The 23,165-nt window shown below is 49.4% G+C and overlaps 1 protein-coding gene across 1 annotated transcript in view; it reads right to left on the bottom strand.

Annotated features, from left to right (window-relative positions):
* Window positions 1-12: 12 nt before the first annotated feature.
* Window positions 13-23,165, bottom strand: part of Nuak1 (NUAK family kinase 1) — a 65,703-nt gene continuing 42,550 nt past the window's right edge. Inside the window, exons 3-7 of the mRNA XM_038314551.1 lie at window positions 21,905-22,056; window positions 20,159-20,224; window positions 9,230-9,349; window positions 6,932-7,064; window positions 13-3,818 (exon numbers count right to left, since the gene is read on the bottom strand). Coding sequence (XP_038170479.1) covers window positions 2,665-3,818; window positions 6,932-7,064; window positions 9,230-9,349; window positions 20,159-20,224; window positions 21,905-22,056 — 1,625 coding nt within the window. The 3' untranslated portion in view covers window positions 13-2,664. The remainder of the gene's footprint in view (window positions 3,819-6,931; window positions 7,065-9,229; window positions 9,350-20,158; window positions 20,225-21,904; window positions 22,057-23,165) is intronic.

The following is a 23,165-nucleotide window of genomic DNA, read 5'->3' as shown; positions in this document are numbered from 1 at the left end:
GCAGGGCACATTTGCGACAGCAGGCCTGGGCAAAACACGCCTGAATTTCACCCTGCAGGGCGCGCCTATGATAAGGAGCTCCCAGTAACAGAGACCAAATTCAGAAAGAATTTAGCATTGTCAGGTTGCCTGGGGTCTTGAAGCATTTTCCTAAAAACTGATTGTGCCTTGAAATTTACCTGTAAAACGAAGTACAATTCCACCCCTTTGGCAGATGTGTAAACAAAGGATGAAAGGGGCCCCAGAAGCAAAGCAAGGACCGGAGGGGCTGGCAGTCTCCCGTCTCTCCCTAGTGACTCCAGGGAAATGAACCACCCAGCACACGTTCGGCTGGGGATTGGCTTGTAGGTAAGGGGGGACTTAATTGGGAAACTGCTTTTTAGGGCTCTACTCTATTCTAACTCTTTCCCTTGCAGGGATGGACGGTCAGCCATCTCGCTGAGAAGCAGACGTCAGAACCAAGCCTGGCCTTGGAAGCAGCTCTCCACCACTGCAGGGGTCCGAGACCACCAGATCTAACCACAGTCCTGGGCTTGACTCATAGTGTCTGCCCTGGAACCGAGGGCATACCGCAGCCTCTGTATGGGTGGGGGACATTTGTTTTTCCTTTGTCTTAGAGTGTGCTGGCAAAAGAAAGCATACTGGTGACTGGGAAGAGAGACGGTAGAGTCACCAATGGAATCACCAGAATGATGGGAAATCCAAAACAGGCACATCCCATCAACCGGTCATGGCTGGTATACCTGAGACTAGTGGCATGCTCGGTGGCCAGCGTTGTAGAAGCAGGGGCTATTCACAAGAGGAGGCAAGGAGATGGGGACCAGAGGTTGCATGCTGCCCTCTATGCACCCCCAAACACAACTCTCTACCTATAGATTTTTCTTCCGTTTAGCCCCTCCCAGAGCTTGAGAGGGAGGTGGTACTGAAAGAGAGGAATCCCAGCAGCTTCCCACAATAGCTTTCTCAACCTAAAGGAAGGCACGGGCCTCAATGCAGGCGTGGGTGGCAGAGATACAGGACAGTCTCTGGAAACACGGGGCAGCATCTTCCTGACAACTGTTCTCAGTGCTGTGACATGTCCCATGTTTTTCCTAAGACTTCCCAAGATGCATCCTTCACCAGCCCCCTCTGTGAGGCTATCAGGAGGCAGCCACCTTAGAATAAGGATTCTAATCTGCCCAACCCAGTGGATTCTGAGGTCAGTCCCAAAAGACCATTTCAACCCCAGTATCCACAGGATGCCCACTGTGGGAATAACATCACCTGTAATCTGAGCGCTGGGAGATTAGATAACCAGCTGGAACGTTTTTAAACATCCTGCCACACCTCTTTTCTGAGAGCCTCCTCCAGAGCCATCTGGAGGACTCTGAAGAGATGTCCCTAATTTTGTCGTGCCCGCCCAACACTCTTCTCTTTCAACCTCCCGTTCCACGGATGGAAGGAACGTGCAGGGAGATCAAAGCCACGAGACAGAACACTTAGGTTGGAGGAGAGACAAGAACCTTCTATCAAATCACACTTTCTGCATCCACACGCCCACCTACGCGCTAGGTCCCTACACTAGCAAGTCATATCTACCATTAATGCTCCACACCTGTGGGTGGATGGGGCCAGCAGCTGAGCTGGGAATCCTCTGGAGGCCCTGGACAGCATCACATCCAACTAAAGCATTCGTGCAGGTGAGAAGCCAAGAGGCTGGGTTCCAGTTAATACTGAGACACTTAAAAAAGAGATAAATCGCCCCTTGCTGGTGTGCCTCACCATCCAGAGAACTGTACAAAGACCACAGCAGCTCTTTGTCCTGTCATACACAATGCCCTGGGCTCTCACACCACCAAATTTCTCTTTGCCCACCTTCAGGTGGTGATGTTAAGGAACAAACCAGGCAGATCCTGGGAAGTCAAAAACTGATCACAGACTATGTCCCTAGAAGAGTTTGAAGCGTTTGCTCTCTAAGCAAGTCCCTCTGGCTTCCACTTGAGGTCCAGGAGCCAATTAACAAATGCCATGCTGGGCCACGAAGGAGTCAGCAGGCACCACAGGGTGACAGGGTGTTGTGCGCTAACCCCCAGGGCTTAGTTCTGGCAGGCACACTGTCACGGCGATTCCCGATCCCACCGCAGTTACTGGTACTCGATCACATCACCCTGTGTTATGCCTAGGCTACTCAAAATCAGCACCCAGTACAGATACCAACTGATCACCAACCCAAGCTAACGGTGCCTCAATCTCGCTAGTCCCTATGAAGTCAGACCAAACTTGCTAATGTATTCATCCAAAGCAGATGGTCTCAGTCTTCCTACTCCTCCTCCAGAAAGGCCTAGGTGACTTCTAGTGAGACACCCCAGTCCCCATAATGCCCCCTCCCACTTGGTGCTGGCCAACATCACCTCCCCTGGAAAGCCAATTCTATGTGAGATGCCATATGGGAACGCCAGTTAGGACCCACATTCTGACTGGCAGCAGACTGATAAAGAACCATTTCCATCCCTTTTAGGTGCTGACCCAAGACTGAGAACACTGGCCGGGCCAGGTCTTACCAGTTAGCAGTCCTTTTCCAGTCCATTGTCACGGCCAGCAAAGAGGTAACCAGCCAGAAGCTGAGTTCTGTTGCCCTCCTCCCTTAGACCTTCCCACCCATCCCATCCTCTGTGCCCCGAAGGGCTAGTTGAGCTTGCTGCAGATCTCCAGCGCTTTCTTATACACCTGGGTCACGTCGTCCATATCAGTGAGGAGGGAGAAGCTACTGTCTGCCTGTCGGTTCCGGTACCGCTTCAGGTACTGGGGCCGGGGCCGGTTGTGTGGCGTCTCAAAGTCCTGAAGCTGGAGGAAGTCTTCTGCAGAGACGCAGCTGCGGATGCGCTGGCGGGCTGGATGGTTCTCCTGGAGGTCTAACAAGTCAAAGGAGTCGCTGGACAGGACACTGTCATCGCTGATGACACTGGACGGGCGGCTGTAACTCCGAGAGACACCATCAGGGGGGACACCGGGCGCGGACAAGGATTCCAGTGTGGGCATTTCGGGGCTGGCGAGGGCAGGGTCTGCGGCACGGTCCGAGTACCTGCTGCTGTGTTTCAAGATGCCCTTCCTCCGGCAGGATAGGCTGTGGGAGGTTCCCCTGGCTGCCTCTGGGGGAGGAGAAGAGAGGCCGCTGCCGGTGATGACGTCATTAGCGTCCAGCAGCTCGGAAGACTCGCTGCGTTCTGGGGATGAATAGTAACCAGATTCTCTCTGCTGGGTCTTTTTCAAGATACCTTTCTTGGGCATCGTGGCTGACTGTTTGAGGCTGAGCTTCCCTGACATATCTGCCTCGGGGGAACTGGGGAGGGGAATGCTGGTCCGGCACAAATCTTGCTCCATCTTGAACGGGGACGTTAAGGTAGGGCCCACAATGCCTTCGATGAAGCCAGTACTGTGGGAGCGGTGTTCACTGTTGCTCCTCTTCTTCAGGATGCCTTTGGGCCTCTTGGAACTCAGCTTGGATGGGCTTTCGGGTACGGAGTCCTGGCCAGCCGGGGTAAAGTCATTTTCTTTCTTGGACTTCTTCAGCGATCGTTGCCGCTCCAGGACCACCTCAGAGGCTCCGGGTTTGGCCAGACCCTTCATCTTGGCTTCAGCCTCAGCCTGCAGCCCGGTGGAACGATGGTGCCAATCGATGATCCGTGCCAAGAGCGGAGACTCGGAGTCAGGAAGGGCATCACAGTCACAGACACTGCTCTTGTAGCCCCAGTTCACCCACCAGTGGTTGGCGATGTCCTCGATGGTGGCCCGGCGGTCAGGGTTCACCATCAGCATCCACCGAATGAGTCCTCGGGCATCTAAGGGGTGAAAGACAAAAAGAATCAGGCTATCCTTGGGAGATTTTTGGCAGGGTGACTTTTTCCATGAATGGTTACAGAGACATGCACACTGCAGGGGGGAAAAGAATCCATTTGGAGCATTCTGGCCTCTTGCTGAAGCAGGAGGAAAAGACTTTAGACTATACTTTAGACAACAAAACCCTGCCCAAGGCTCAGGACCACGAGCCACAGAGAGGTCCCATTCTGACTTGCTCTCCGTTTCTTTCTGTGGTGCAACTTCACGTGTGGAAGTGCACATGTGTGTGCTGGTACGTAATCTGTGTGGAGGCCACAGGACAAACTCTGGGGAGCCTCAGGACCAGCAGCCTTTTTCTTTTAAGACAGAGTCCCTCCCCTGGCCTAGACCTCCCTGAGAAAGCCTGGCTGACTAGCCAGCAAACCCCGGGAATCCATCCGTTTATAACCCAGAAGCAGCCTGGTCTTAATTGTGCATTGCCCGTCTGGTTCTTAGGCTCAAACGCAAACGTTTCCACACCCACGAGGCAAGCAGTTATCACCAGTGCTCTCCCCGACAGCCATGATCCGCTCTTAAACGCCGGAACTACTAACCTCTTTGCCATCCCAGATGGGCATCAAGGACCACAGGCCAGGTAATTGGGAAGGAATTCTAACTCAATCTCACTGCCTCTTTGGTCAGTATCATTCTTACCCGAACAAAACACAGGTGCTCACCAGAAGCCTTCCACAGGTAGGTACTTGTGAACACACAGTCCTCAGCCACCTTGAAAAGGGGCTGGAGGCAGAGGATGGAGAACCGCTCACCTGTGCCAGGCGTGGCTCTTACCTGACACACCTGGGCAGAGAGAACAGCTTTACCCATGGCTGGCCCCACTCCCGAGGTCTCAGCCAGGATCTGAGAGCCACACCCAGTGAGCTCACCTCCTGTGTCTGACATAAGCCCTACTGGTATCCACCAAACCCAGAGCTGATCTTTATCTGCTACCCAGGTGGCCACGGCCTTTCTTTAAAAAAAAAAAAAAAAAAAAAAAAAAAAAAAAAAAAAAAAAAAAGTCCCTTTGAAAATTCTATTGCCAGAGATAAAGGGGCAAGGCTCCCAAGGATGCTGAGGAAGCCACAGGAGCCAACCGCACAGCTGGTAAACTGACTTTCAGGATCAAGCTGTGCCCTGTCCCTCACCTGGCACTGAGTTATATCCTGGGAGGCTGGATCCTCCCCTCAGCCGTGTGTGAAGGCTGAGAAGAGACTGGCAGAGCCTAGCAATGGGGACAGAGTGATCGACACTCCTGAGAAGGGACAGGGTCATCAATCACTTGGTGAGAATTTCCTGAACTCTTACAAGGTGTCAGGAAGTTTACTGGTACCAGTTAGTGAGTAAAAGACCACAAAAGTCCTAAGTCATGTCTGTCATTCTGCCTGTCCATCTATCTATCATCTATCCATCTGTCCATCTGTCTACCATCTATCTATCATCTATATCATCCACCTGTCTATTATCTATCATCTATCTATCATCTCTCTATCATCCGTCTGTCTGTCTGTCTACCATCTATCTACCACTTACCCACCTACCCACCCATGTTAGTCCTCATCTTTCTACGCTGGCAAATTTACCTAATTTCTTTGCAGTCCCCAAGTCAGTTCCCCACTCTTCTGCGGCCCCATGTCCACGGCCCAGTGGAGTCTCAGGACTCTGAAGCAGGCATGTCTGGTGCGCTGGCAGCTGCTCTCAGGCTGTGAGTAAGCAGCCCATCCCCCATGCGCTTCATGCTGGGCTGTCAGGTTTCTGTTCTCCCTGCTAGAAGTCTGCCTCCAAAACGCCCCCGCCCAACACCACACAGACGTTCTGTCTGTTGTCCTCAGGTGCGAGAAGACCGTGATGGGTCAGAAAACGTGCGGGAGATGAACATTCAGACACGGGGAAGAGTTCCATTGGCAATAGATCAAGAGTTCCAATGCCCATTAAATGAGTTGTTCTTCAATATAAACAAACCAAAATTGCTACATATTGATAAAGACAAAATTATGTACCAGGCTCAAGGGCTCAAAGCTAAGCCTGTGCGACCCCTAGAAATGAGGAATGGTTCAATAGTCACTCACTCTGGGTTTGTTAACAAATTTATGAAACCACTGTGAATCGTTAAAAAACACAACTGCGTGTCCATTAAATGGAATGTACACAAATATTAACCACATTCTGTGCCAGCCATCTGTCCACACTCCTGCACACACCTGGTGCTCTCCCATGAAGAGGTGGAACTTTTGACCTTGGTTGCTCTGACCAAGAAAAAAAAATCCCAGGGGGAACAGAGCCCAGGTGCTAGGCATAATTTGCAGGAATACCTGACACCTTCTTCCTCATCAGAGCCTCCAGTAAGCTGCTAAGTAAGAGATCCAGGCTCTGCTCTGGAATGACCAGCCATAGAGATCCAGGCTCTGCTCTGAAATGACCAGCCATAGGGAGGCACCTCAAGAGTCAGAGCCACACAGACAGGCACAGAAGTAAGGGACACTGTGGTGCTTTGAAAGAAAATGGTCCCCAAAGAGAGTGGCACTATCAGGAGGTGTGGCCTTGTTGGAGGAAGTGTGTCACTGTGGGGCGGGCTTTGAGGTCTCTTCTCAAGCTTCCCTCAGTGTGACAGTCAGTTGACTTCCTGTTGCCTGCAAGATGTAGCACTCTTGGCTCCAGCACCACGTCTGCCTGCATGCTGCTGCGCTCCCCTTCATGATCACAATGGACTGAACCTCTGAAACTATAAGCGAGCCACTCCAATTAAATATTTTCTTTGTGGGAGTTGCCATGGTCTTTTGGTGTCTCTTCACCAACAATAAAAAACCCAAACTAAGACAGACATGCAGCCCCAGCGGTAACCCTGACTCCCAGATAACTGGAAGTTGGTACAAAGGAGACCACGGTGAGGCCAGAAGCATACCACCCTGCCCAAAGGGCTGACAGATAAGAGCCCGTAGTGGTCGTTTAAACACATAGGTACTGTTATGAAAGAAGAATGGGGAATAGCAGGAGATGTCTCACACACAAGAAAGTGTGCATGAGCTGGGGCGGATCAACCAAGCGCTCTCCCCTCCAGCCCCGACCTCCGCAGGACACACACCTGAGGGTTGTGTGGGCTCCCGGTATTCTCCGCTGCTGATCTGTCGAATGAGGTTTTTGTGATCGAAGCCATCGAAGGGCATCGTCCCATAAATGAGAGTGTAAAGCAACACGCCCAAGGCCCAGCTGTCCACCTGGAGCAGAGAGACAGGACACATAGGAGCTAAGATGCAGACCCCAGATGCCTTCCAAACCATTGGCACTGCTGTGTATGAACCCACAGCATCCCCGGGAGCTGGATTTAGCACCTGGAAGGCAGGTTACCACCACAGCCCGGCAATGAACAAGCAAGCCCATTCTGCTTCAGAGCACTATGAAGTAGGAAACTGTGCCTGGTTCTCATAATGATTCCATGAGGCAGGTAGAGACGAGACTGCTTCCAGCTCAATTTGAAAATTGAGTATAGAAGCCGGATGGTGGTGGTGCACGCCTCTAATCCCAGCACTTGGGAGGCAGAGGCAGGCGGATCTCTGTGAGTTCGAGGTCAGCCTGGGTCTACAAGAGCTAGTGCCAGGACAGGCTCCAAAACCACAGAAAAACCCAGTCTCAAACAAACAAACAAACCATCAGCTCCTCCCTTTACCTCCTCAGAGGGCTCAAAGGTTCCAAATCCTACCAGAGCTGAGCAGACAACACAAAAACAAAGCATAAACAAACAAACAAACAAACAAACGTAGGGTGCAAATGTGGAAAGCTGGGGATAGAGACAAACTGTAGTGTGCATTCTCTCAGGCAGGCAGTTTCTTCCTGGCTTATACTACTGTGTACAAATGTAGGCCCAGAACTGCCACAGTGTTTGGTTTTTATAGAGAAGTCAGAAATACGACTTTTCTGTGGAATCTCTCAGCTACTAAATGTTCGTTCATTTCTTTCTTAAGGGAGATGAATGTGGCCAAATAAAGTATGTTTGCTGACCAGACCCGAGTGCCCGCTTGCAACCTCAGACCCGCCCAGCAACGATCAGAGACCAAGAAGCATCTGACAATAAATTAACAGGCTAGTTTGTGCCCTATGCTTGTCCCTGATATTTTGTTTTTTGAAGACCTTCTCTTTACTTCGTTAGTGATTCTTGGCAGCCTTCCCTTTATCCCAGTCCTGCCACCAAAACACTCTCAGATGGATAAATATTTGGAAGAAAACATTTCTACACACCAAGCAGCTGCTATTTAAGGGTTAGGGGTGGGTGAACCTCCACAAGGAGAGGCTCACCGTCCTACTAACTCATGGTTTCTGTCAGTTTGACACAATCTGGGGTCACCTGGGAAGAGGGAACCTCAACTGAGACAAAGGCCTCCATCAGATTGATATAGACCAGTCTGTGGGCATTTTTCTTGGTTAATCATAGGCGTGGGAGGGCCCTTCCACTGGGGACACTGCCAACCCTGGGAAGGTGGTCCTGGGTTAAACAAGGCTGCGGGCTAGTAAGGCATGAGAACAATCCAGTAAGCAGTCTTCTTCCGGTCTTTGCTTCGGTTCCTGCCTCCAGGTTCCTGCCCCGACTTCCCTTCATGATAGACTGTCTGCTGTAAGAGGAAATGAACCCTTTCCTCCCCCAAAGGGCTTTCACTGCCATGTTTAATTGCAGCAACAGAAAGCAAGCTAGGACAGATGCATATCTTACAGTGACCATGAGTGCCCTTCTAAGGCGTTACAAAATACATTTCTCACAAAAGAGAAGATGCCACTAAAATTTATTTCTTCAAACATACACACTATTAAATATGGGCAAAAGAGGTATATACCTGATAAGAGTTTTCTTGGTTCTGTTTATTTTGATACAATAGGGAAAATCAAGTATCTAAAGCCAGGTAAATTATTAAATATATAATAATATATGCACAAAGCAAGATTTTATGTGGTTATTACAAATCATATGTTAATAATGAAGCTGGAAGGTGTCACAAAATAATTATAAATTGACAAAAAGCAAGTGTGTGCATGTGCGTGTGTGTGTGTGTATGTGTGTGCCACAGTATGCATAATGTGCCCTTTACCAACTTGATCTCAATTATTTTCAGATGATGTCAATAAAGAGAAAAATCTAAAAAAAAAAAAAAGAAAGAAAGAAAGAAATCCTTAGCAGCTGCCTTACAGTGGAACCGTAGCTTTTTCTGCTCTCGTAGGCTTCTCTAAGGCTTTCAAGCAAGTTCTATAGCCTGCTCACCTCTGGCCCTCGGTAAGTCCTCCCGTTGACAATCTCAGGAGATGCATAGTTGGGGGTTTTAAGAACTTTCGGAGATCTTGTTCTTGCCTCCCTCTCCCTCCAGCTCCCCCAACCCTTCCCCGGCAGCCTGCTCACCTCTGGCCCTCGGTAAGGCCTCCCGTTGACAATCTCAGGAGATGCATAGAGCGGGCTCCCACAGAACGTCTGCAAGTACTTGTCCTTCTGGTACAGATTGGAAAGCCCAAAGTCAGCGATCTGCAAAAAGAAGCAAGACCCACAGAGATCTGCATGAGTGACCTCGCTAGCGTCTGCAAACTGATGAGGATGCCCAGGCCACCACGGTCTCTCTAGTCTCTAGTCAAAGAACCCAAGCTTCCCACCGCACCAATACCAGTACATCTAAACTACAAAACTTCAAGGTTCTTAATGATCCACTTTCTCCCGGAACAAAACCACCAGCTGGGAACCAAGTGTTTAAACCCATGAGCCTTTGGGGGGACTTTTCACATGTAAACTACGACATCCCACGAACAACAGCAACCACAAAAATCGCCATTTTGGTCTTCCAAATAAGCATGAACGTGCAGTGTAGGCCTTATCTACAGAGTATGTTCCAAAGCTACAAAGTTATCTATACATTATCTATCTATCCATCTATCCATCTATCCATCTATCTATCTATCTATCATCTATCTATCTATCTATCTATCTATCTATCTATCTATCTACCTACCTACCTATCTATCTGTCTAGTACATGTATACACATATACACATATATGCACTTGTACATACTATACATACATACACATCTGCCCTCACTAACAGACTCTGAATCCCCTGTAGCAGGCTCCACATCTTTGTACCACCCTCCTAGCAGCTGCCTCTGGCCAAGAAATACTCAGCACCGAACAGGCACTATATTTTGAAAAGCATAAGGAAATAACAGCAATATAAAATAATAATAACCCCAATTACCATTCATTGAAAACTCCCAATTATCCATGACTGTTGAATTCTCTAACCCAAGTCTATCCAAAACTATACTTATAAAAATATGAATATACTTTATACCAAATGTCACGAGGACACTTAATATTTTGTACGCTAATTAAAAATAGATTTAAATTCTTTAAATGCTCAAAAATGGTCAATTTTATGTGAAGGCAATTTTAGCACAATGTTTCAGAAACTCCTCTTAAACCAGGAAACAGCTTTAGGGAGCCGGAGTCATTCATCTGAAGATACCCAAGCCCTGGGCAGCTCACGGGTGTGTCTCTCTGGTGCTTTAGGCCCTAGAAACATCTGCCCTGGGAGGGTCTGTGGATTTCCTCAGTCTCAGCCAGCCTTGCGAGTCGAACCCCTCCTGTGTTCCACTATTCCCAGCCTGATTTCCAATTGCGTGTTAGTAATGTGCTGGATGAGCCACATACCCTGCCCGGGGAGCTTCTGGGGCTGAATGCCACAGAAGCTTTTTTTGAATGAAGCCCCTCGAAAAAGCCTATTTTTGTTTTAAAAAAAAAAAAAAAAAAAAAAAAAAAGTCATCCTTGGATGGATGGAATGTCATTCAAAGCAGCTGCAGCTGCACACAGCCACCCTTAGAAAAGGCATTCTTGGGGCTCGGGTTGCATGCACTTCACGGCTCTGAATTCTGCTGGCTTATCAAGGCCCCTGACTGGCTTGCAGGAAGTTGGTGGGAAGCTTTACAGAGTGTGCCCTGTCAATCAGAAGAATGAACCAGCTTCAGCTCCTGCGGAAGATTCCAAGCTCTGCTCAGCCACAGCACAGTGCCGATGCTGTCTGGGGCACGTTGGGTCTTTCAAACACAAACGTGTGAGAACACCCATTGCACGTGCACACAATCGCCCACCGCAGGGGCTTTCACAAGGGTTGGGCAACTCTGCATGCCACGCAGGCACTCTGGCGGGAAGTGTGTTTACATTTCGGGCCCACTCCCACCCTCGCAGACTGGCGCTTATCAGCCTCCCTGTAAAACTGTCATTGCCGTGACAATGATTAATAGAAATCTAGATGAGCCGGTGTTCTTGGCCCTTGAACGGAAAAGCGGTATTAATCAACACACACGCAGCATTCCCAGACCCTGAGCCGCTCAGCTCTAGGATTTAAAGCCACGAGGCGCTTTATGTCAACAACTGCTAAGTAGGAAGATGCCATCAGGTGTGAATGCCTCCATTCCCCCATCTGTAAAATGGGAGTAAGGATCTTTCCTGCCCCTATGGTGTCATGACAATTAAACTGCATAAAGCATATATAAAGTGTTTACAGCAGGAATGGCAGATTTGTCTTTAAATCCTGATAGGTGATTGATTTCAGGACACGTGAGATGGCATTTACCATAACAGTAGAGACCGTCAATAAGAAAGAAACAGACGGTCAAGGAGGTGAGCAGTCACATGAATGAATTACTCTGAATCACAAAATGAAGAAGTCCTTCTTTTCTTTGACATGAATCAGGAAGGTGGTGAGCCACATGGGTCTAATTAAAGCATCTCCACATTCACCAGAGAGAACCAACCAACCGGCCTTGGGCTCGCAGCTGGGGCAGCGGCCAACATCAAACAACAACATAACACTGCTTTTGGTTTCTATTATTTTCACTTCTTAAGCTCTTCTTTGGGCCGTGGTACGCATTTCCCATTAATGGCCATTACTTAAGGCCTCCTTTCTAAATAAATACCACTCTACAAAAAAACTCAAACTAAATACAAATATGGGCAACCTAAGAAAAAAAGCAAAATGCACGAGAGTGCAGGGAAAACCGAGGGTTAAACGTAAGATGGCCACACAAAAGCCCATCACATTGTAGAGCTGATTGCTATGTTTAGAGGAGGCCTGGATGGCAGGAAATTAAGTTGCTAAAAGTTCGGGGTCCTAAGAAGATTGGCTGAGGATCACAAGGAAAAGCAACAAGACACACAGGGTCTTTCCAGCTACCCAACTCTGTAAAAGGACTTTTCCACCCATTAGCTCCCTCTCTTACCACCTGCAACTAACAGAGGCATGCCAATCAGGCCGGCTCTACTCCTGGCTGATCCTTGAGCCAGCATTGCTTCCCAGCATCTTAGAGGACAGACTCTGCAGCCCCACCCAGCACACGGTTCAGCTTTGGAGAAAGGGGCCTCTCTGTTTATGTGTGAGGGTGTGTGTGTGGTGGGGTATTTGTTTCTGTTGTTGTTGCTGGTGCTAAACTGTTGCCCTGTCCCGTCCTGGATCAGAACCACTCTTTGATCTCATCCTACCTCCTGCAGTCCGGCTTCCACTCTGAAAGGCTTCAGAGAAGGTAACTCTCAGGAGTTTAATTTGCCCTGCCTTTGTGATTATCCATCCCCTCTAGAGGTGTGCCCTAGCTAAGTGAAAATCGGAGTCAAAGAGATAAATTAGGGGGGATCATTCACATGTCGGCAGGATTAACCCCACTTCAACGCAGATGAACCCTGAAGACAAGAGCAGTTTGAAATAAGCCAGGCACAGAAAGATACTTATTGTCTGATTCTATTTATACCCGGTCCCTAGAGTAGATAAATTCATCGAAACAGAAAGTAGAATGGTAGCAACTGCCAGGGGCTGTGGGCAAGAAAAGCAAGAAGCCAGGACGTAAAGGGTGTGGAGGGAGGTGCAGGTGCAGGGGAGGACTGTGGTCCTCAGCTGGGTGCTGGGGTGCTTCCTGCCTCTGTGCTGGACACCCAAGTACAGTAGGTTTTAAGTTACATTACGCATATTTTGCCACCATCAAAATAGCATTAACCCAAGGTCACTGTGAATGACAAGCTCACTTGATGGGAGAGGAGGCAGCAGCTGGTTGGTCTTTAAGTACTAAGAAAGGAAGCTCGTGACTAGGCTCCTTAGGAATGTCTGCCAGTCCCTTGCAGTGTCTTAGAGGAAGTGTCCAGCACTCAAAGATCAGGGGCTTAGGAGACACAGGAATAGGGGTTGAACTTTGACCCTGTCCTTACTAGGTAATCATTGGTTAAGTACCACCATGCCACTCAGTTTGTCTATCCGAAAAGTGGACTCAGAGCTCTTGCCTATAGAGTTGTTAACAGAAGGACTGGAGACTGTAAGTTACAGCCATCCCCATTAACAGCTGGAGGCCAACTCAACAGAAAGCCCGAAAACCCACTGCCCAACTCAGAGCATGAGATAAGATTTCCACCCATGTATGGGAAAGGCAGGTCCAGTGTGGGAGGCTACATCACAGGATGGGAAGAAGCTGAAGTACTCTAGTTCCAAGCCCAGCTCTGTCCCTTTCCAGTCCTGAGGCATGCCAGTCAGTCTAGCTACTCCTCCCTGGTTGGTCCTTGCCCCAGCATCATCAGCATCACCTCAGAGCATCTTAGAAAGCAGAAAGCTACATTGTAACAAGATCCTCTCCTGAGCCTGGGACTCTTTATCTGTAAAATGCGATGGATGCTCACACCATGGTCTACCAGGAAGGGCTGTTGAGAAAGCAAATTAGCAGGCAAGTGGCAAGTGCAAACCCCAGGTCTACCACATAACAGGCTTTCAGTAATGGAGTTGTGACACTTCTGCCTCTCTGAGTCTCAGCTGTCTCTGCTAGCACATGGATCTGCAGTAGCAGTAGCCAGAGCTGAGAAAATGGCAGTCAGTGGGGAAGAAATAGGAGCATCGCTGAGAGCCAGGCACTGTCTAGGAGCCTGACATAAACCTCTGCAGACGACTCTCGCAACAGCTCTCAGAAAGGTCTCATGGTTATTTCCTCTTGGCAGATGAAGAAACCGAGGCAAGGGGCTTGCCTGAGGAGTCTACCCAGAGCCATCGTGGCCATTAAGCTATGTGTCAAGGGGAGTTATTGTTCACAGGAAATGGACTTCCCTTGACTCCAGGAGGATAGTAATTCCATGCAGGAAGACATAGTCCATCGCTCCTTTCCGGCCGCAGGGTTAATTACTGTGACTTTACCCAGGACAGCCACTGTCCTGTGCAATTGCAAGGAACAATGAGCAGGAGGGAGTGGACTGGTTTTCGTCTTCAGAAGATTTACGCTCATGTGGTCTTGAGACCAGAAATGCCCAACCAGGAGCAATCTGGGAAACTCTTAACAGAGGGTATGGCAAGGGTCACACTGCAAAGGATTCTAACGCCCAGCCAATGTCACCTGGCTGCACACACATCTCTAGTGTCCTGAACGGCTGCTCTGCAGACAGTGACTCCATCAGGCTTGTCACTGGCACTTGGAGATCGTCTCCCGGGGACAGCTATCTGCAAGTCAACAGCGCTCTACATAAGAGGAAATGAAAGGACCCTCGGGTGACCTTCCTTCAGACAGAGGGCAAATCTAGGGGTTGACAGGAAAGAGTAGAACCAGGGGTGGGGTGAGCAATGGTCTATAGCCAGTCTCATTCCTGATTAGCTATAGGAACCTCCCTGTCCATCAAAATGAGGCCGTCAGTTCCACCCCAGCGAGGGTTTTCACAAGATCTGGCTCAGGGCTCTGGCCTCCAGCAGTTCAGTGAAGTTCCCTTTTCTCTGCAAGCTCCATCCATCAGACCCTTCTCCCCAGCCTTCAGAACTGAGGTCTGTCACCACTTCCTCCACAAAGCCCTTCTGCTCCATCTGGCTAGACAGACACACCTCTTCCTGTTTAGCATGTCCAGATGGCATGGGAGCATCTGGCCTGCCAAGGGGTAAGAACTTTCTGAAGGAAGACCCCCTAAAGAACAGACAGACAAAGAGGAGTGGAAAGAACATTCCGGACAGAGGGAACAATATGTTCCAAGGTCAGGAAGTCAGACAAGGCTCCATAGATTTGAGGAGTCCAAGAGCAATGTAAAGGAGCCTTCCCAGACAACCTCTCTGAACAGAACCACCAGGCTCCATCCACACCGTGACCTGATTTCCTTCGCAGGACCTGGGCATTGTGCGTTCCTCTGTTTATTGCTCTCGGCCCCAGCTGAAATCCCCAGTCCTCTCGGGGAACCGACTTATCTTCTTTGCCTTCTTAACATCTGTTGGCTCGTTATCACTACCAGTGAAGACTGCCACAGTCCGCTCCGAGACAAAAGGGACCTGGCTATCTGACTCAGCATTAAATTCCCCAACACCCAGCACAGGACTAAAGATAAAGCATTGGAGACCTGGTAAGTATCTTATGAACAAAGAAATATTGCCTATAGCAGATATTCAGTTCCCGAAGGAACAAATGTATGACTGCAGGCCGCGGAGGCACACTGCGATATAAACATGCCGCACACATACATGTGTGCACACACGAGTAAACGAACTAGTTAATGCAAGAATACGCAGTTCTCACACTCGTCTAACCAAAGCCGAGGTCCACCATCCCTAGCCTCATCTTGCTAAGCTGCCAAGACTCCTATCTCATCTTGTCCCTGCCAACCAAAGTTTCTTTTCTGAGCCCGGCAGCCAGGCTTTCGTTGCCACAGGGGGCAGCAGATCATCTCCCCTCTGCTCCTCCACCCTGAGCTCAGCAGATTCCCAGCCCTCTCCGAGGAGGTCAGCTGACCCGGGGTGCCTGGCCCTCTTCCGGGGAGGCACTTTTACCGGAGCCTTCGATGGGAATTGACGGCATTCCATTCTCCCAGAGAGTGGGATGTGAATCTGGCCTGTTTTTATTAATTGCAAATTAATGCTAGGCTGGGTGCTATTTTCGGCCGTGCTTCCACGGAGAATGGAATGTGATCCGAAAGACTGCATCGCGCTCATTCCTTCTGCCGCTGGACTGAGGGAGTATTTTTAGAAACCGCACCCTCTTGCTGTGGTCAGATAAATAATTTCCCAAGCCAGATGTGCTCTTTGTGAATTGTCCTCAGGCAAAGGGAAGAGGAACGGGCCACACAGCTCACACCAATCACACCAAAATCACAGCAACATCTAGCAAGTTTAAACCAGAAGCCTCTTTAAGGGCTTCCTGGGCTGCTACCCTGCTTCCTTAAACACAGGGGACGTGAGCCTACAATGTGACAAGCCCCCCCCCCCCACACCTACTCTTATAAAGACCTTGCTGCTCACATCTGGTGGGTTGGTTGGTAGCACATTTGTACCCATGGCCCCCCTGGGCCCAGGCAGCGATGGCCCCCTTATTAGCACAGAGGCCAGCTTGTGGCCATGTGTCTGACTGCTTCTGTCAGCAAGTGTCCTTTCTAAACACGCGTCTGCAAAACGCTGAGTCAGGAAGAATGGGGCCCTGTACAGCCGGAAGACAGATCAACACCAGCTGAAACACATTCTTAAGAACCCTTGGAAGTGGGTGTAAGATGATGAAAAGGGTTTGCCTGGCAGTCAGACATGTGAGTTCCAACCCTAACTCCTGTGCCCCCAAATCAAACAGTTCTAAATGCCTACATATGCCAGGCACCACGGGACGCTCTGGGAGAACAAAGACACAACAAACTACTGATTCATGGTTCGATCTCAGGCACATGCCTTAGACGTTCTGGGTCGGAAAACGACCCCCAACAAGTTTTTTCAAGTAGAATAACAGGTCTTTGTGGAATTCTTGGAAACAATGGAGAAAACAGTAAATAATGGATTTTTAAAGGGAAAGATATTCTTTGTTGGGCGGGGTTCGAGCACGCGCGTGCACATGTGCGTGCGCTCGTGCATGTGTGTGCGTGCGCGCATGCGTGTATGTTCCCAGCTTGGGAAATGCCAGGAGCAGGAGCAGAGATTCCTATTAGGAAAAAGACAAAGAGAAATAACAGGACCAAACTTGAATTTTGTAAAGTACTGTGTTTGCGCCTTGGCTACAAAAGCATAGGATCCCAGGTTGAAAACCTGGTCCCCAGGAACAGCTCGCCGTGAAGCCACTGCTCCGTGGCGTTTGCAGAGGAACTTTCTTCCAGGCTGCTGCCCCTCTGTCCCCTCTACAATTACTTTCTGAATTCTAGCCATTCTTCTCCTCTATTAGGGAATTAGATGACTCCACAGGAAGCTATGTGCTTATCACTTCTGGGACTACACCACGGGACCAAGAGGTCACACTGAACTACAGAGCCCAATCCCCAGGCGAGAGGCTCACATTCCAGACCTTGTAAAGACTACATTTAGTTCTGAGGGCTCTGAGCGACAGGTGGCAAGAAGAATCTGGACAGAAACTCACTGAGATCAATGGATGGTACAAACCCCATAGAAGGCAGGGCTCCAAAATCGGGTAGCAGGGCCCAGCCGCCACTCCCCTGGAGCCACTTGTCCCAGCAGCTGGCTTTCCTTGCCATGCTTCCTCCTGGGACCAGTCATTTACGAAGCTCTTGGGATAGACAGAGTTAAAAGTGCTGTCTCATTTGCCTATATTTTTAGATACAATCTTCACATTTGTTACCAATGCCTACAATTGGCCCACAGAAACTAAGAAAAACTCACTGGAGATAACAAACAAATCAACCCTAGAGACAGAGCTAGCCTCCCTACTTTACAGGGGAAACTAAGATCAACGGGTGAGAAATTTACCCAAAATCCTGCCATCAATAAGAAGCAAAGCCACAACACAAACCTAGGCTTCCCAACTCCAGAGCCCAGACTCATTTGTACACGGTGATTTCAACAGTGGTGGCTCAAGCCTTTAATCCCAGTACATGGGAGGCAGAGGCAGGTGGATATCTCTGTGAGTTTGAGGCCAGCCTGGTCAACAAGAGCTATTTACAGGACAGGCTCCAAAGCTACAGAGAAACCTTGTCTCGAAAAACAAAACAAAAACAAACAAACAAACAAACAAATCTTAGCACAGAGAAAGAATACCTTGGAAAGGCCCCCGGAGCAAGGCTGCAGCTGTTACTATCACCTATTTTGTGACTGTAGAAACTGGGTTCTGTGGTTTCCCATTGTCAAGGAGCTAGGAAGCCCCACGGCCCATAAGCTGTTCCCCGTTTTCAATACTGGGGTCTGACCAGGGTTTCACACATGATCAACAAGTGCTTCACCACCAAAATATAGCCCCAACCCATAACTGTTTAACTTGATAGTGTTCCTTCTAGAATAATCCAGAAACTTGCTGGAAAGGAAAAGAGAGACCTTGAGATTTCACTTCCTGTTCCTAGGGAGAATGACTTCAACCAATTGTTTTCATAAGACTTTATGGACGACACAGAAATATGTGACTGAGGCCAACTATTCTGTTGAGCGGAGAGGTCATGGGGATGTGTCCTTCACGGACTGTCAAAGGACGCTGGTGGCTGACGTTTGACTGTCATGTTCTACAAACAGAGTCCAAACTCCAAAGCAGTTCCACTCTTTCAAGCAAGGATGTCAACAAGACAACAGCAGCAACAACAGAAGAGGAAGGTGTAAGACTGTTCCTACGGCTTTTCTGGTGACCAGGACTGAGCCATTCACGTCACAAGTGTCCAACCGGAGGGGGCTCCTGCAGGGCTGGGAGTGCCGAGGCCATTTCATAATGAAACCCATACAGCGAGCTCCGTTTATTTTGAGATGGTGTTTGCTTATTTTGCAGGACTTCCAGACTGCTCCCCAGGAGGCTCTTCAACCCTGGAGAGCTTTCTCCAGCTCCAGTGGCAGCCAGAAAAAAGTGAACTGTACCACTCATCCCCCCCCCTTCTTTTTCTTAGAACAGGGTTTCTCTGTAGCTTTGGAGCCTGTCCTGACACTCGCTCTGCAGACCAGGCTGGCCTCGAAGTCACAGAGATCCGCCTGTCTCTGCCTTCTGAGTACTGGGATTAAGGGCGTGTGCCACCATCACCCAGCTTACCCTTTCTTTTTTGAAGACTGATTTTTATTTCTAATTATGTGTATGTACACGTCGGGCATGCAGACCTATGCACATGTGAGTGCACATGTCCACAGAAGCCGGAAGAGGGCGTATGATCCTCTAGAGCTGGGATTACAGGTGTTTGGGAGCAGCCCAATGTGGGCGCTATGAACTAAACTCAGGTTCTCTAGAAGAGCAGCAAGTGTTCTTAATTGGGGGGGGAGGCATATCTCCAGACCCAAGTCACTCTTTCTGAATAAATACTACCACCAATGTACCTAGCTCTCAGTCCCATAGTTGGCTCATAAGTGAGAGAAGAGATGAGGGGTGGGAAGTCACAGAGACGAGAGCCTGGAAAGGCTGCTAAAGCGGGTGTGAGCCGTTTGCCTGTACCTTAGCCCCGACCCTCAGCACTTGGGAAGTAGAGGGAAGAAGAATCAGTTCAAGGCCATCCTGAGCTACACAGCAAGTTCAAAACCAGCCTGGACTTCATGAGATCCTACCTCAAAAGAAAAAAAAAAGGAAGTGGGTTGGGTGGGGGAAGACTTGTAGGTTTAAAATAACTTGGTGCTCTTTTGTCATATCATAGCTGCATAGGGATAAGGACCTGGGCTGTCAACCTTTATACACCAACCACTGTTATCTGAACATGTTATCTGACCTGTCTGTGCCTCGGTTTCCCAATGTGTATGGGAATTATAAAACAAAAACTGCCCATCTCATAAGCTGTCTGAAAGAGGGACTTATGAGAATCTTAAGTAAATGGGAACTTAAATACATACATACACAATACATACATGCATGCATACATATGAAATGCATGTTACTGAAATATGTATGTTACTGAACTACATAGGAAATACGTATGTTACTGAACTACATAGGAAATACGTATGTTACTGAAATACATAGGAGATACGTATGTTACTGAAATACATAGGAGATACATATGTTACTGAACTACATAGGAAATACGTATGATTACTGAAATACATAGGAAATACGTATGTTACTGAACTACATAGGAAATATGTATGTCACTTTTGTGATAGGAATTCCAGATTGTGCATTTCCTGCTGGCAGGGACTGTGTCCATTGCTGTCCTAGCAGGGAAAAGAGAGTCTGGTAGATTGTAGATTCCTTAATGCCTGCTGGCTGAATTAAATCCTTTGAGTGAGCTAAGTGCTGGGAGTCTTTCCCAGAGCCTGCCTGCCAGCAGAGGGAGTGGCTGCCTCAGACCCAGGCCTAGGGGAAGCCACACCCGCCCGCCACACCCACACGCCACGCCCACACGCCACGCCCGCCCTCCACACCCACCCTCCACAGCCACCCGCCACAGCCGGGCCTTGTCTGAGCTTTACCTTAATATTGCAGTTATCATCCAGCAGAATGTTCTCCAGCTTCAAGTCCCGGTGGACCACACCATTCTGCAATAAGAAAATAGGAGAGAGCTGAACGGGAGCCGGTGAGATGACACACGGCAGGAGAGCTAGGGGGAGGCGGGGCCGAGGGGACAGTCTGACAGACCAGAGAAATTCACCCTCCCTGGTGGTCTCCACCTCCATCCTTCAGCCTGCTCCCGCCGTCAGGACGCTCCCCAGACAGTGCCCAGCGACAGGAGCACATTACTCACTTGCTGTGTGGTTAAAGGAAAAATGACTGGAATCCATTCTCCCCCAGAGCCTGTAAACCAGCAGGGGGATGCTTTGTGGGAATGTAATTCCGCTGTGTGAAAGCAATATAATCCCAGGCAATGCAGACCCTGTCTGAGATGGGATCCAGGGGGAGCAGCAGACATCTCAGCTGGGGACACGGAGCATAAGGCCCCAGGGACAGCCTGCCTGCATGTCTGTCTGTCTGTCTGCCTGCCTGCCTGCCTGCATCCCTCATGCTGGAGAAAGGCCTGACCCAGTCTCCGGAGCTTTGTCTGGAATACTTCCGAAGCAGCCAGCCAGAAAGACTTGGAAGTCCCTCTTGGCACTCTGCAGGATGCGGGACTGATGAAAGGGAAGAGGTGGTTGCCGGCCAATGAGACCAGAGCCACTGGGGACTGTCATACCTTGTACCCTTTTCATTCAGGCGAGCTCTGACCAGTCTGGAAGCTGAACTTTGGAGCAGCCAGCCAGTTTAAGGGGAAGAGGACACCAAAGGGCTGAGGGCAGGGCTCTGCCCAGCAGCCATGCTTGGTCTGCCCAAGTCTCCCAGGGATGAGAAGCAGGGAGAGCAATGGACTGAAAGAAATGGTTGGGGCTGTGTGGATGCGATGGGGAATGGGCTTCCAACCAATAGCTTTCTCAGAGGAGGCTGCCTTGTTGAGCAAACTGACGGCATAGCTACTGTTGGGTCTCTGTAATGTGTGTGTGTGTGTGTGTGTGTGTGTGTGACAGCTCCTAATACCTCCACAATCCCTGACTGCGGAGAGCCGGCATGCATTCCTGCTACTGTTTTTGCTAATCTGAGCTCTGAGGAGGTGACTGAAGAAACAAGTCTCCCGGAGAAGAGACACAGAGAACAGGGATGCTGATTCTCTTTAATGAAATACCCAGAGAAGTTTGTTTCACACGGCCACATTCCTGGCTGACATAAGAAGATGGAATGAGTCTAAGAAAGTCCCATTCAGACACAATCCACACATTCACACACTTCGGACAGCGGAAGTACAGCCTGTGGTACTTTCCAGTGTCCCTTGAGGATACGTCTGGTCACGAGTGTCTCTCATGTCCACAGAGGTCAACCAACGGTTGGGGGGGCGCACATCTATAACCCTGGCACTGACACACAGAGACAGGCAGATCCTGAGGGCTCACTAGCCAGTCAGTCTAACAGAACCAGCAAGCTCCACGCTAAGTGAGAGACCCTGTCTCTAACACTCAGCTGGGAATTAACTGAGGAAGACACCTGACATTGACCTCTGACCTCTATACACACATGCACAAATGAACACACCTGCGCGCGCACACACAGAATTTGATTGGGGGGATTTTTCTCTCCCCATTCTGCAAATTCTCCACACAGGGTGAAATGAACTAACAAGACCTTTACAGTGTTAAGCGTGTCATGAGGTGTCCAAAGGCCATCTGCAGCCCACATGGCAAGCCCCGCCGTACCTTGTGACAGTAGTGCACAGCAGACACAATCTGCCTGAAGAAGTGTCTGGTCTCCCTCTCGCTGAGCCGTCTCCGCTCGCTGATGTAATCATACAGCTCTCCTTTGCTGGCATATTCCATGATGATCACAATCTTATCTTTGTTCTCAAACACTGTGGGGAAGGGAAGGTAAACAAACAAACACTGTTACCCAGCAGGATTAATCAGGACTGCAGAGAGGGAGCAAGGAAGACCCGTGGCCGTGGAGACGCCACTGAGCCAGATGGGGGCTGGGGGTGTCACAGATCTGTATATTCAACATTAGGAGGACTTGGGACAATGGTCGCTTCCCTCTGTCCATAGACAAACCTTGTACAGTTAAGAGAAGCATACCTGGGTCTTTTCAGCAGAACCCACTCCCATAAACAAGATCATTTCTCCCCAGTCCCCTCCCACCCCTGCTGGGTCCTCCATGGAGAGGATAGAGGAGAATTAACAGGACTGTGGAGACGGCTCTGTAGGTAAAGTATTTGCTGCCCAGATGGGAGCTCAGAGCACTAGAAACCAAGTAAAAGCCAATACAATAGCATGACGTGTCTGTGACACCGGTGCCCCTATGCGGGGGATGGGAGGTGGAGACACAAGAGTCCTGCAAACTACATGAGCCAGGCTGGCTTACACTGCACCAAATTAGACTGTTGGAAACAACGTGGGACATGAGGGCCAACTCTAGAGGTTTTCCACTGACCTCCGCGTCCACCACAGCTCACAGGCATGCACACATGCTACACAGATACACACACACTACCACTCATCAACCATCTGATGCAGACCAGGTACCACATCCCTGGCAACGCCTCTCTGCCCCCCATGCTGTTATCTCTTTGCTCAAACCATCTGGACCTCCCAGGTTTCATATCGATCTCGTCCTATATGGTCCTATAGGCCCTGCTTGGACCTGTTTTGTTCATTTAAACCTAACAACGCACCACCAGGGAAGAGTTGAAATATTACCACTTGAAAGAGGAAGAGGCTGATGAGGCCTATGGAGGTTGTGAGCTTTGCTCTATGCAGGTAGGACTTCCAAGATCAAGTGTAGATCCACCCAAGGAGGAGGCTTCCTAAAGCGCTGAGCAGAACCAACTTAGCTCTGGCTCCTGACATGAGTAAAGGGTCTTGACTGGAATGCAGTCAAGACCCCTGCAGTCCTGACTGCCGTCTGGAGCTGGGGGGCCCTGCCTCCAGCCCGAGGCCCTTCTCACAAACTCCACCTACCACGGGT

Source organism: Arvicola amphibius, chromosome 17 (genome assembly GCF_903992535.2).
Source record: "Arvicola amphibius chromosome 17, mArvAmp1.2, whole genome shotgun sequence".
Taxonomy (NCBI): Eukaryota; Metazoa; Chordata; class Mammalia; order Rodentia; family Cricetidae; genus Arvicola; species Arvicola amphibius.
This window is presented reverse-complemented; position numbering and strand designations above follow the sequence as displayed.